General features: G+C 37.7%; 1 protein-coding gene across 1 annotated transcript in view; it reads right to left on the bottom strand.

Annotated features, from left to right (window-relative positions):
• Positions 1 to 12,510, bottom strand: part of LIN9 (lin-9 DREAM MuvB core complex component) — a 31,104-nt gene extending 18,594 nt beyond the window's left edge. Inside the window, exons 1-5 of the mRNA XM_027708049.1 lie at positions 12,479 to 12,510; positions 11,349 to 11,443; positions 8,364 to 8,468; positions 6,316 to 6,449; positions 2,122 to 2,247 (exon numbers count right to left, since the gene is read on the bottom strand). Coding sequence (XP_027563850.1) covers positions 2,122 to 2,247; positions 6,316 to 6,449; positions 8,364 to 8,468; positions 11,349 to 11,351 — 368 coding nt within the window. The 5' untranslated portion in view covers positions 11,352 to 11,443; positions 12,479 to 12,510. The remainder of the gene's footprint in view (positions 1 to 2,121; positions 2,248 to 6,315; positions 6,450 to 8,363; positions 8,469 to 11,348; positions 11,444 to 12,478) is intronic.
• Positions 12,511 to 12,863: the final 353 nt, after the last annotated feature.

The following is a 12,863-nucleotide window of genomic DNA, read 5'->3' as shown; positions in this document are numbered from 1 at the left end:
AGCTATCACAGAGACACTATTATCCTCTGCCATCAACACCGTGGATGCAAAATGTCTTAATTTTTTTTAATCCCTCATGGGGAGATATCAGTATTGACATGATATTTACCTTACCTCCATATGATGAGGACAGAAGAAATTTCTAACATCACAATAACATAAAAAAATCTTTGCTCTAAAGGTAGATGAAAATTGTCTTGAAAAAGGATTCCAATGATTTAGAATAATTCAAATCTTTTAAAACTAAGGCCAAAGACCTCTTACGACATCTTAAAAATGACTCCCAGTAAGGTTTTTTTTCAATTAGTAAAGAAATAAAAAGCAAACAGGAATGCTTATTTTATGTTGCTAAAAAGCAAGAACTCATGAAGTTTTGGTTAACAAACAATCAAACTCTTTATCCAGTGAAATACCTCTACTTCAGAATTCAGACAAAACACCCTCCTGCCCATTTAGATCTGTGGTTCCCTGATCATGAGTCTCTCTTTTAAAAGAACTAACCGTATGACAGCTAAGCAAAAAAAAAAAAACCAAATCAAAACAAAAAACACTGCCTCATGGCAAAAAAAAAAAAAGGAAAAAAAACCAAAAACAACCAAAAAAACCCCACAACAAAACAAACTCAAAACCAGAAGGAAGTTTTCAACCTAATCGTGTCAGATGGGGCTTTAAGCAATCTGGTCTAGTGGAAGGTGTCCCTTCCCATGACACTTCCTGCCCCCAACCCTTGTTGGAACTACACGATCTTTAAGGTCTCTTCCAACCCAAACCATTCTAAGATTCTATGAGGTTTTATCAATGATCCATCAGACTGCTGAATGAGGTGAGCTGATCTATTACAGAGGTACCCACTTTTGGCAAAAGAAAATTACTTAAAAATTACTCAAATGAGTAACTGATAATTTAACCTCTAAATACACAAATTTCCCTCTCAGAGGGAAGAATGACAATAGAAGAATGAAAAGCTATCTCAGTTAAGCTCAAATGACATGAACATCTTTCCAAGAGGAGCTGTTTTTAAGTTGGCTCTGCTGCCTTCCCGTGACTGACAACTTTTACTTATGTCAAGTTGTTTATAGGTACAGATGACGAAATGGTCTTCATCAGGCAAAATATAATCTGATTCAGTACAATGCTCTATGAAATGGATTCAGTGCTTTAGTGTTTGCAAATAAAAGGTTGGTTTATTTATGAAACACTACTTACACATTTTTCTCCTGATCTTACACAATGACAGGGATGATTGAGTTTGGAAGGACCTCTGGAGGTCATCTGCTCCAATCCCTCCACCAGAATCACTTACAGGAGGCTTCCCAGGATCATGTCTAGAAAGCCTTGGAGTACCTCTAAGGATGGAGATCCTACAACTTCACTTGTGCCCATTGCCTCTTGTCCTGTCTCCAGATAATGCTGAAAATAGCCTGGCCCCGTCTTCTCTATGCCTTCCCTTCAGACATGCACTCACAAAGATGAGATCCTCCCTTAGCCTTCTCTTCTCTAGGTTAAATTGCATAGATTCTGTGAAAAGGCTGAACTGAATCAGCAGGTTTCAGAATTAAAAATTCTAAATTATAGAAAAAACTATGCCCTTTAGTCAATTCTAGCTTCTTCTCTACAATGTACAATATTTTATGTGTGACTTTACCCTCTCTCTGTTTTGGTAGCCAAGCCAGGAAAAGCTGAGGATCTACAAAACAGTTTAAAAATAATAATAAAATCATTGAGATGAAAACGTGCAGTTGTTTTCCACATGAAGAGCTAGTTATAGGCAGAATAAAACCTTAGTGAAAAATTGGCTGGTCTTCCATGCCAGGAAGCACTGCAGCATAGAAGATACAATAACAACTTCAACACATCCTAGCTTGGGCACTCAGTTATCTAGAGTGTGAAGAGAACATTTCTCAGCTCCTGAGAACTTCATGGACTGGACATGTGCCTATAAGGAACGGGGCAGGGGAGAGGGGGGTGCTCAGAAAACATTTCAAAAAAATGAGTATGTTTTACTACTCTTAAGCTATTTTTTTGTTTTACTCCTTGAATGCAAAATTCCTTTAAAAGGAACAATTCCAGTAACATCAAAACTACATGTAGTAATTCGAAAAGAAAGAAAGAAAAAGTTACCTCCGTGGTTTTCCCATTAATCGTCTGATTTTCCCCCATTCTACTCTTGTCAATTTTCTGGTTTTCAAAGTTGGAAAAGATTCTTTCAGGCATATACAGAAGTCATTATCTCCTTCAAATAGTGGCCTGTTGAAACATAATTGGTCCTATCTTAACCGCACTTAGTAAACTTTTGTCATGAGATTCCAAAAAACATCCACCATAAGAAATACATTGAAAATAGTATAAATTAGTTCCATACACAAGACACTCCTATTCAAAGAACAATTTTAACCTGAAATAAATTCAACTGAAAACAAAACCAGAAAGTTTCCAGGTCAATTGGTCTCTTTGAGCATTATCACTGATGTTTAAAAATGCTCCTATCTCTTGTTACTAAAAGGAAACATATGTATTCATCCTGCTTTGTAACATCCATAAAGGCACCAAATGAAACTTCAGCAAAGCCAATGCAGTGTGACGATGATACTGCAACACACTGAAGGAAACCATAAAGATATAGTGAGGTATTGAGAATAAAGGGGAGAACAAATGTGACACTGAGAAAGACCGTACCTTTTTTCATCCATTCACTCAATTGTAACCCAGATTCTCAACAGAGGGTTCCAAAATACAGGAAATTGAACCAACTCGTCATTCTCTGGAGCCGTACAGGTGAGACTTTTATTGTATCATACCATGACTCCATGATGAAGCAGAGGATCAGTATTAGAGAAGTGACAGTTCAGAGAACATACCTACACAACTTATGAATTTCTCTTTGATGCTATGACCTGCCTGTATCTCTGTTTTATGACTGCCTTTTACTTTGTAGTACCACATCCTTCTTTGGCTGAAGAGACAAGGGAGCAGCAACAGATATGCCCATCTAATAGAAGGTTAATCATTAAAGACTACGTGCAACTGAAATAGATCTCACCTGGAGAGAACAAAAGAATAACTGAATCTTAGACAAAGCCACTTTTCTCCACTCTCTGCTGGGTGCAGGGGTTTGGAGGGGAATATTCCCAAGCACAGAACAAAGAGGATCTTGGAAGCAACACTGCTTTCAAGTGAGTGTCTGGGCAGCAGGAGAGAGGAAAAGTTCATGGAGATAAGGAGACTTGGGCAAGAATGGAAGAGAATAGTTTTGCAATAGAAGGATCTGCAGCTGTGGTATGAAGTAAAAAGGAAACCACAAAGAACAATCAATGAGGCTCCAGGAAACACAAGGAAGCATATACAAGGGTTTCATTGGATCCATATTTACTGTTGCTACTATAGGATATCTGTATAAAAAACAACTGTTTTGTTTGAGTTTTTTCTTCTTTGAGAAAGATAATCTTATTTGATTGTTTTTACTATCGCTTGTCCCTAAGGAGGCAAACCCACAGCATCCACAAGATTGGAAGCTCCGGAAAATGTGGTGTAAGCAAGGTGCAGGTGCATCTGCTTCCGAGGGCCTATGATCTCACTGCAGTAGTATCTATGTCCTAAGAAGTCTCTGCGTGTCTGAAGTCAATGGAACTTTACAGCAAACAGTCCTTTGCAGCAGTATAGAGAGAATCCTACTGAAACAGCTTGAATAATCTAATACCCACTGATGATAGATGTAGAGATATTTTATATTATTATTATTTTATTTTAAAAACTTACAGTAGACATGGCACTTAAATTGATTATTTCAATTTTGGATTAGACAATTCGATTAAAATATTCTTAGACTTGTACAGTGAGCCATATTTTGTCAGCTGACAGCTCTATGGTTTAAACTTTAAGTTTTTCATTAAGTCTGGATCACATCACTCAAAACAACATATATCAAAGTTTTTCTTCCAAAGATATGAAGTCTCTTAGTAAACAATATTATAATATCTTAACATGGTCATATCTTACGAGTACTACAAGCTGTATTTGGTTTGTGTGGCAAAGTTTTGGTAGAGGGACGCTGCAGGGGTGGTGTCTGCCAGAAGCTGCCAGAAGCTTCTCCTATATCCAACAGAACCAATGCCAGTTGGCTCATAGATGGATCCACCGCTGGCCAAGGTTGAACCAATCTGTGATGGTGGTAGAACCTCTGGGATAACAGTTAGAAAGGGGAAAAAAACCCTGAACAATTGCAGCAGGACAGAGGAGTAAGAATACCTGAGAGAAACAGCTCTGCAGACACCAAGCCAATGTCAGTGAAGGTGGTGCTCCAGGTGCTGGAGCAGAGAAGACCATGGTGAGGCAGCTGTGCCCCTGCAGCCCATGGAGGTCCACCATGGAGCCACCTGCAGCCCCTGGAGGGCCCCACATCAGAGCAGGTGGATGCCCTAAGGAGGCTGTGAACCCCTGGGAAGCCCACACTAGAGCAGGTTCCTGGCATAACCTGTGGACCCACGGAGAGGAGCCCACACTGGAGTAGGTTTTCTGGTAGGACTTGTGACCCCATGCGGGACCCACAGTGGAGCAGTCGATTACTGAAGAAGTGCACCTCACAGAAGGGGCCTACACTGGAGCAGTTTGTGAAAAACTGCAGCTTGTGGGAAGGACTCATGTTGAAGAAGTTTATGAAGAACTGTGAACCATGTGAGGGATGCCACACTGGAACAGGAGAAGTGTCAAGATTCCCCCCTCTGAGCAGGAAGGAGCAGCAGAGATAGCATGTGATCAACTGACCACAAACCCCATTCCCTGTTCCCTTGTGCTTCTGGGGAATAGGAGGTAGAGAACTGGGAATAGAGCTCAAGAAGAAGGGAGGAATTTGGGTAAAGTGTTTTAAGATTTGGTTTTATTTCTCATTATCTGACTCTGATTTTATTGGTAATAAACAAATTTCCCCAAGTCGAGTCCATTTTTTACATGACAGTAACTGGTGAGTGATCTCTCCCTGTCCTTATCTCAACCTATGACCTTCCTGTTACATCTTCTCTCCCCTGTCCACCTGAGGAGGGGAGTGACAGAGCAGCTTTGATGAGCACCTGGCATCCAGCCAAGGTCAACCCACCACACAAGCACACACTGATAACTCTCAAAGAGGTTTTCAGAATTACCTGCTAAACTCAAATTCTAGTCTACTGACAAGCGTAAAGTTTCACAGACAATTATGTAAGAATAAACTAAAAGTTCTTGGACCGTTGTAAAAATCATAATTAAAAATGTCACAGATTAAAATTACTACTAGAAATAAGTAAGGTTTGGGTTTTTTGTTTATTTTTTTTCAATTAAGGAGGGAAAATGGCATGCAAAGACTACTTCTTTCAAAGGAATTAAACTCTACAGATGACGAATTTAAAACTAACTAAAATGGACATGTAATTTTTCCACTTCTGATGAATATATGCCAAAATGTTTTTCTGTTGCTATGACTGCCTTCCCAGTTAAGGAAAACAGCTACAGCAATTGTGATTAAAATAGGAAGGAAAAACAGTAATTATTTTGTTTGTACATTCCGGAAAATAATGCTTGTTAACTCCAAAGCCATTCTTTAGAATATTAATTACTAGTTTTTCATCCATTAGTCAATCAGTGTAAATTTTAAGATTCCATTCAATAATGATTTTTACATTTCAGAATTTTTTGTTTTTCATGACTATGATAAATTAAAATGGTTCTTTTAAACAATTTACACCACTGTGCTAGTGCCGTTAAGGCTAAAAATGCCACAGATTCTGATGCACAAATTGCAGATCCAAGAAGGATGCTGATATCTAGATAAAAGCTGAATAGTCACAGCCTGGAACTCTGTTAGTGATCACACTAAAAACAGGATGATGGGGAAGAAATATCCAATATCAACATTTACCCCTTTTAGGGAAGCAGCACCTTATGAAGAAGCAGACACCTTCCTATCTCCCCTGTATAACACTGATCCAATGGTTCAAAGAAGTCTAAGTGTTCTGATAACTTTGTGCTTCAGATGCTAAAAACATTATGAATAAAACCTTGTGTCAGGTAGAGGCAGATGTGACAAAAAAAAAATTATATCCATGAAGGAAGACTTTCCACAGACAACTTCCCAAAGTTGGTAGTTCCAAATAACTACCCACATACATTGTTCATGATAAAAAAGATTTAAAAAACCCAACACCAAAACAATGAAATAATTTTCAGTAACTAATAATTTGGAATAAATTTTGGAGTATTTAACCAATATATGGAACTGTGCAGCTCAATTTCAGAAAATGACTTTTTTCTATACTAATAAGAAAGAATTATATAAAGCAGACATACTTATCTATATTTGAATAGAACCATTCATATATGCACCACTTGTGAGCTTTGGGAAGTTTGAGCAGGTTGCGAAGCCGTAAACCAATCTTCTGTGACACTTTCTTTTCCGGTGTTGACATTGTTGTACTAAACTTCTATGTAGGAAAAAAAAAAAAGGAAAGGGTTAAACACAGCCTAATATTTTTCAGTATTCAAATAATCAAGCCAGATTTTCTTGATAAAAGTTTGCACATTAATAATTGCTACATTTTAATAGCACGTACTGTTTCATGGCAATTTTTCTGTTGCAGATCTATAACAACCCTTAGTGCATTATATCAGCAATGCAATTAAACAGAACAGACAGCAAACTTCAGCAGGATCAATACAATCGATGATCTCTATACAAGGCTCTTTTAACAGAAACATTTTCCAGCACTGAAAACTACATTATTGCTAACAATAGCATGGCACTAAAATACCTACAGACTTCCAAACCTTCAGGCACCACTGAACACTGTCTCAGGTGAGCATACATGATGTTGCTCAGATGCCAGCAACAGCAACTGCCTCATTTGCACTGGGGCTTCTACTCTTGCTCACTCTTCTTAAGCCGAGGATGAAGCTAGCACAGGAATATAATACAGCCAAAGCTTTGAGTGGAGTATCTGCTTTTTAAAAAACTGCAAGAAACTAGCACGGACATAAGAAATCCAGTTCAAACTACATTTGGAAGCTATTTCACAGACTGCAGAAAAGACACTGTCTTCGATTGCATGCATAATACCTAGGCCTGTGTTTAAACAAGACCATAGAAAAATAATTCTGTAATTTTGTTCCAGCAATGGTTGTCTTAACTGACAGAAAGAAAAACTTACTTGCAAAAAATAACAGCTTTTTGAGATATTAGTTTAACTGGGTCCCCATGCCACCATCAGTTGTTATTCTTCCCCAAACACTCAAAAGTATTTTGGCCTTTAGTAGCAGCAATGATAGGATAAAGCATAAGGCAGGCACCTTGCTGGCTCCTGCTGCACTAGATACAGGTCCCGTTCCTCCCACTGGAACTCCAGGAAACAAAGCCTAGTGGGACAGCAAGATCTGCAAACTACGGCAGCTGCAGTCCCTTGCGAATATTTATCCAGCAATCATTGGATCTCCTGAATCAGACATTTAAGCACAAACCAACTGGGTTTAGAACATTATCCAAGTCCTCCTACTCTTACAAAATCATGGTAATGAAGAGAAATGTCGTGGTCCTCCTCTATAGCCAAATGGACCCAGCAAAATGGCGAGTGCTAAGTCTTCCCCATTCGACACTGCACACAGTTCAGAAGGCAAATAAGATCAGTGTTCAAACAGTGCTTTTTCACTGAAGTAAATTCAGGCTCATAAGGTGATGGTATAGAGAAGTGATTTGGATGACAAAGGTACTACAGAGCAAATTTATTGAGACTAAGAGATGTTGCCCTGTCTAACATAGCGAATAAAGGCTGAAAGAGATTACAGCTGTTCTTTCATGCTGTATCAATGAGTAGACAATCAAGTGTAGGAGTAGTAAAACAAACTATTTGAACTGGAGTACGTTACCATTACAGGATCCAGAAGGTACAGTGGTACAGATGGCCATAAATACACTTAAGCCACAAATCTAGAGCAAGTTCCTAATTGCTGGGATGCATTAAGTCCTATAGCAGCCTTCTAAATGATGTAGTCAGCACAAGACACATAGTTTTTAACTGAAGCTGAATAAATTTATATTGACTGCAAGATACGATTGTTTGCAGGAGCATGATGGGCAATTAGTCTGGAATCCTTTCTAGCCCTGCATGTTCATATCCAGGATCACAAAGAACAGGTACTCCCATAAACAAACAGAGGAAACCAGTTGTAAGGAAGAAAAATATTAATCTGTTTTGAATTGCGGCTTACTCCCAGCAACAGCTTTCCTCACAAGAACATTTATAAACCAAAAATGTAACTTAAAAAGCAAATCTATTCTAATTTTCAACTAACACAGATAGGCTTGTTCCCTTTTTTGGTAAAAATATCTCCATACATGTAGGTACCTGTGGAACCATCGCAACCTTCTGATTTCTTTTGGGTGACCTTGTGTTTATTTGTCTGTCATCTTCTTCGCAGAAGAGTCGACTCCGTTTTGAATTTCTGAAGGGCTGTATGTATCAAAATTAAGAATGAATTACAAGGAAAAAAACCCTGATTTCTCTGTTCATGCACAGAATTCACAGTGAGGGAGACAAAATGCCTTTTCTCTTGCCACTTATTGGTTTTAAGGCACATGGTACACAATAAATAGTGCTTCCCAGCAGTTAGAGATCTCAGGATGGAGAGAAGGAGTTCAAGACTCCAAGCTTTCCAATGCTAACTATAACCCATTACTATACTGCTGGCCCAGTTTCACAGAAGTATTTAGAACTTAACTCCCACTTGTTTCCATTAGAGTTAGGTGTCTAAACACTTGTGTATACAAGATTGCTTTGGTTATAAGTACATCTGTTTGTTCTAAATTTCAGGTCAAAACCACGGTTTATTCAAACAGTGGATTTGGTTTATATGTTTTCAGTAAAAACAGTAGCTGCATATAACTTTTTGCAAGGATTTCTAATGAGCCTAATAAATTGCTGGGGGTTTCTTGTATTTTTAATTCATTGAAGGTCCCTACACTGCAAAATGTTAAGAAGCTGAAGTCTGAAGAAACTAAAGCTTGAGTAAGTTATGTGAAAATATCAGAAAAGAGAAGAATTTACAATTTAAATTTTGCTAACTGAAATTAACTTGTGTGCTAAGATGTTACAACTCAGAGAGAATTAGAAGACTGAGTGAAAACAAGAAACCATACTGTACATGTGCCATAAAAAATACGTTTAGTTATTCCTCAACATTTTACCCTATGACAAAAAACTTGTGCCTTCAATGAGGAGAAAAGAGTAACCTATGACTGGCTGTTAGTGCTGAGGGGAAGCAGCTTTTCCTTCCAGGACTTTATGGCCCAGCACAGGAGACAGCCACCACTGAAATGGATCTCCTTTACAGAATCCCAAAACTGCACTCTGTGGCATTCCTTGCACTTCAAACTACTTACAAAGGTGACAGGTAAAGGTAGAACAAATGCAGATTTGACTTCTTTCAATACAGAGGGTGAAAGTGCTACAAATTGATACGGGGTATTAAAACTGTAACACCAACAAGGTGAAGAATACTGATAACAAATATAAGTCCCTCACAGGAGTCAGAAACAAAATAAATCAACAAAGTGAAATAAAACTTCACTTAAGTGTAAATAAAGCATTTTACACTTAAGGGAGATATTTAATGAGTTTGTAACCAAATCATTATGATCCAGATCAAGCGAACTGTTTTACAACCCTCAACAGGAATTGCCAAATTCTATTCCAATAAACTATCCAAAATAGTAAGAGTGTTTCATCATTCTGGACTGTCTGTGCCTCACACAAGAGCAAAGTAACAAGCCTGGCAAAGAAGCATCATCCATGTTAGCTAAAAAGGTCAGCCATTTTTGGAAAGATTTTTCAACCAACAGTACAACGTCTCTGCAAAACTTTCAGCATTCAGGGAACTCAAACTACTCCATCACATCTCAGCAATGTAGGCAATTGCTATCACATCAGACTCTATTCAGATCTTTCCCCAGCTTTCTACAAAATACTGAGCTACATTCAGAGTTTGACTCCATATTTTTAATACCTACATACCTGAAGACTAACAAAGCTTTTATACAAATACTATGGCTAGTGACTTTGGTTCTTTAGCACATGTGGTAAGGCTTGTTTCTATGAGAAGAGGGGCATTCCTGGGAAACAGCTGAAAACTGACACGAACTGCAGGAACTAGGGGCCATCATAAAGTTCTGATCTCTGTCTGGAACTGCATTTTGTAGACCTTATGTTCTCTAGCTCAAACACATAGCAACATGTGTGCATATATGTATCTGTGTGAATCCCACCAAAATACATACCAGGGAGAAGACTGCAGAACAAACTACATATGACAGATGTTAGTCACATCACTTAATGCACTACTAGATGCTACTCAGATATTTTGATTATGTGCAGAGCAGGCAAGCATGACAGTTTTCAAATATAACGTTTCCCTTTAGATAAACAAACTGCTAAAAAAAATAATTTTAATAAAAACCAGGTGATAGTTGGCAAGTGGGTCTCAAATACTGTAGGAGAAGGTGGCACCAGGAGTATGGGAGAACAATCTGCCTAGCAACTGAGATGGTATTTCATATACTCTCCAGAGTGTAAAAATGAAAGCACGCAGCGTTACACATGTAGACAAACCAGGTGCAATAAAGCTGGTGGCAAAACCAAACCAAAATCCCATAATTTTCTAAGGTACAGGAGGCTGAGAACAGTCAAGAAAAGCTTGACTGTGATACGACAGGGAAAGAATATTTCAAAATATTTCAAGGAGAGAGGGAAACTGTCAACCTAAACACCAGATATGTCCTTGGAAGCTGCAGGCTCATTTCATATCCCCACCCCAAGGCTGTTCTTTAATGTAAGGCCTCCTATGAGACTTCTCAGAACGTCACACACCTCACTGATGTTCCTCTACTTTTATTAAAATCTACTCTCCCAGAAGGCACAATGATGGAAGTGCATTATGATGTTTCTCCTTCCTTTCCTTTATGTGTCAGTTCCCAGCCGTAATTAGAAGTGAGATATTTACTGAGATGCAAAAATAGTTGATCAGAATTGGTGATTCCTAAGTTCAAGGTGGTAGATACAGTACAAATACTTCACACAGCACCTGCTTTACAAAAAACACAGAGAAAATTATTACGAGTTATCTTGAACAAGGTCAGCAATTTAACTTGTTCAATTATTCATTTATAAAATATGTTTGTCTCTCATATTCAAACTGTGCAGAGTGCTTGTGAAGGACATAGCTTAACACTTGGACATTATGAAACTATAAATCTCAGCCAAATTTTGTGATCCTTAAATTTCATTCATTCTGTGGTATTTTACTAATTCTGAATCTGCTTTTTTTTTACTTCTTACCATTTCCACTGCAGAACCAGCATTCTTGCTTTTCCAAATGTGCGTTTTCTGCAGAGAATTGCACCTTTCATTCCACGAACTTGATAAGCTTCCCTCTGTTGTGAAGAAAGTATGTCATTAACATATGTATACATATGTGTATGTTTCAACATAACCACTATCCAAAAGCTTGTATAACATCAACTAATAAAACACTTTTTTTCACTTGCAACATCTTCTTTGAATTCAATTACAAATGGATTTTAGATTTCAATATTTTCATTAAACTGTTCTGAACAATAATTCAAAAAATTGAAGGAGGTTTTCAGTACAAGGAGAAACACGAACAAAACATTTTTTACTTGTGTCTGTGTTTAGGTTTCTTGAAACCTCCTTTGCTGGAATCAGTTACTTCCACTGTCAGGTTGACACACATTTAGACAGCTGAATTGTGGCTGTAACAAACCTGCAGAAGGTACAGCTCTACAAGACTTAACCACCGTCTGGTTCTAGAAATGTATGAAGTGGGTGCAGATCAACAAGTAAAACAAATTTTATTACAACAAACCTATATTACAACATATTCAACAGACCATGCCTTCTTCCTTATGTAACAGAGGCCTTGTAATACATAAAGAAGCTTCTATTATTGGGCAAACTAAAAGTATTCAAAATTTGTATGAATGCTCCTGAAGACACTTTCAAAGAAAAAAATGTAAGCAGCAGTAGATTTTTGATTTAGCCCACAACCTGCTGACAGAGAATACAATGAAATTGTGAAATGCCTTCCTAATGTAAATTCTGTCACATGTACAGATCTTGCTAAGAATCCTTCTCGCATCTTGTCCTCAAGAGAGGAAAGATTATCCCAATCTTCTCATCAAACCTGACACCTTGGCAGTACTTACAAAGAAAAAAATACATTTCAGGAATTTCATCCAGAAGAGCAGTGTCTAAATACACCACAACATATGTAGTTTCAACTGCCAAGGAGTATTAGTCTAGAGAACTAACAAATATCTACAATAAACCAAATCGTATTTCAACAAAAAACTTTCTTCGGTGGTATTTTCTCAAACTTTGTGAAGCCAGAAACTAAGTACACCTGAAAGTCAGACTGGGTACAAGTAAATAACACATTAATTTCTTACCTTTCAAGCTCACAAGTGCTTTTGCTGAAGAACCTGCAATATATCAAGAAGTCAACATAAATCATAAGCTGTTTCAAGCCATACAACCTATGCAGAGTCTACTCATTCCTAATTAATTCTTAGGCAGAAAGTGGAATTTATTAAATCTTTCACAGCTGAATAAGTGAACCCAGTGCGCCTTCCATGGCGCTAAGTACAGCATTATATGTTTATTATCACTAAATCTTGAAATTATATTCATGTTTTGTTTTTTCCTTTAGTTTTACATCAAGAAAAAAACATGAGATGTTAAGCACTTATATTTAATACAGCAAATTCTGAAAAAGCTTTATGTCCACACTACATACCTCCATTTGGCTGCTTGTCTGCTGCAGTTGCAAATATA

This window comes from Neopelma chrysocephalum, unplaced genomic scaffold (genome assembly GCF_003984885.1).
Source record: "Neopelma chrysocephalum unplaced genomic scaffold, ASM398488v2 Primary Assembly neopelma1_95376, whole genome shotgun sequence".
Lineage (NCBI taxonomy): Eukaryota > Metazoa > Chordata > Aves > Passeriformes > Pipridae > Neopelma > Neopelma chrysocephalum.
This window is presented reverse-complemented; position numbering and strand designations above follow the sequence as displayed.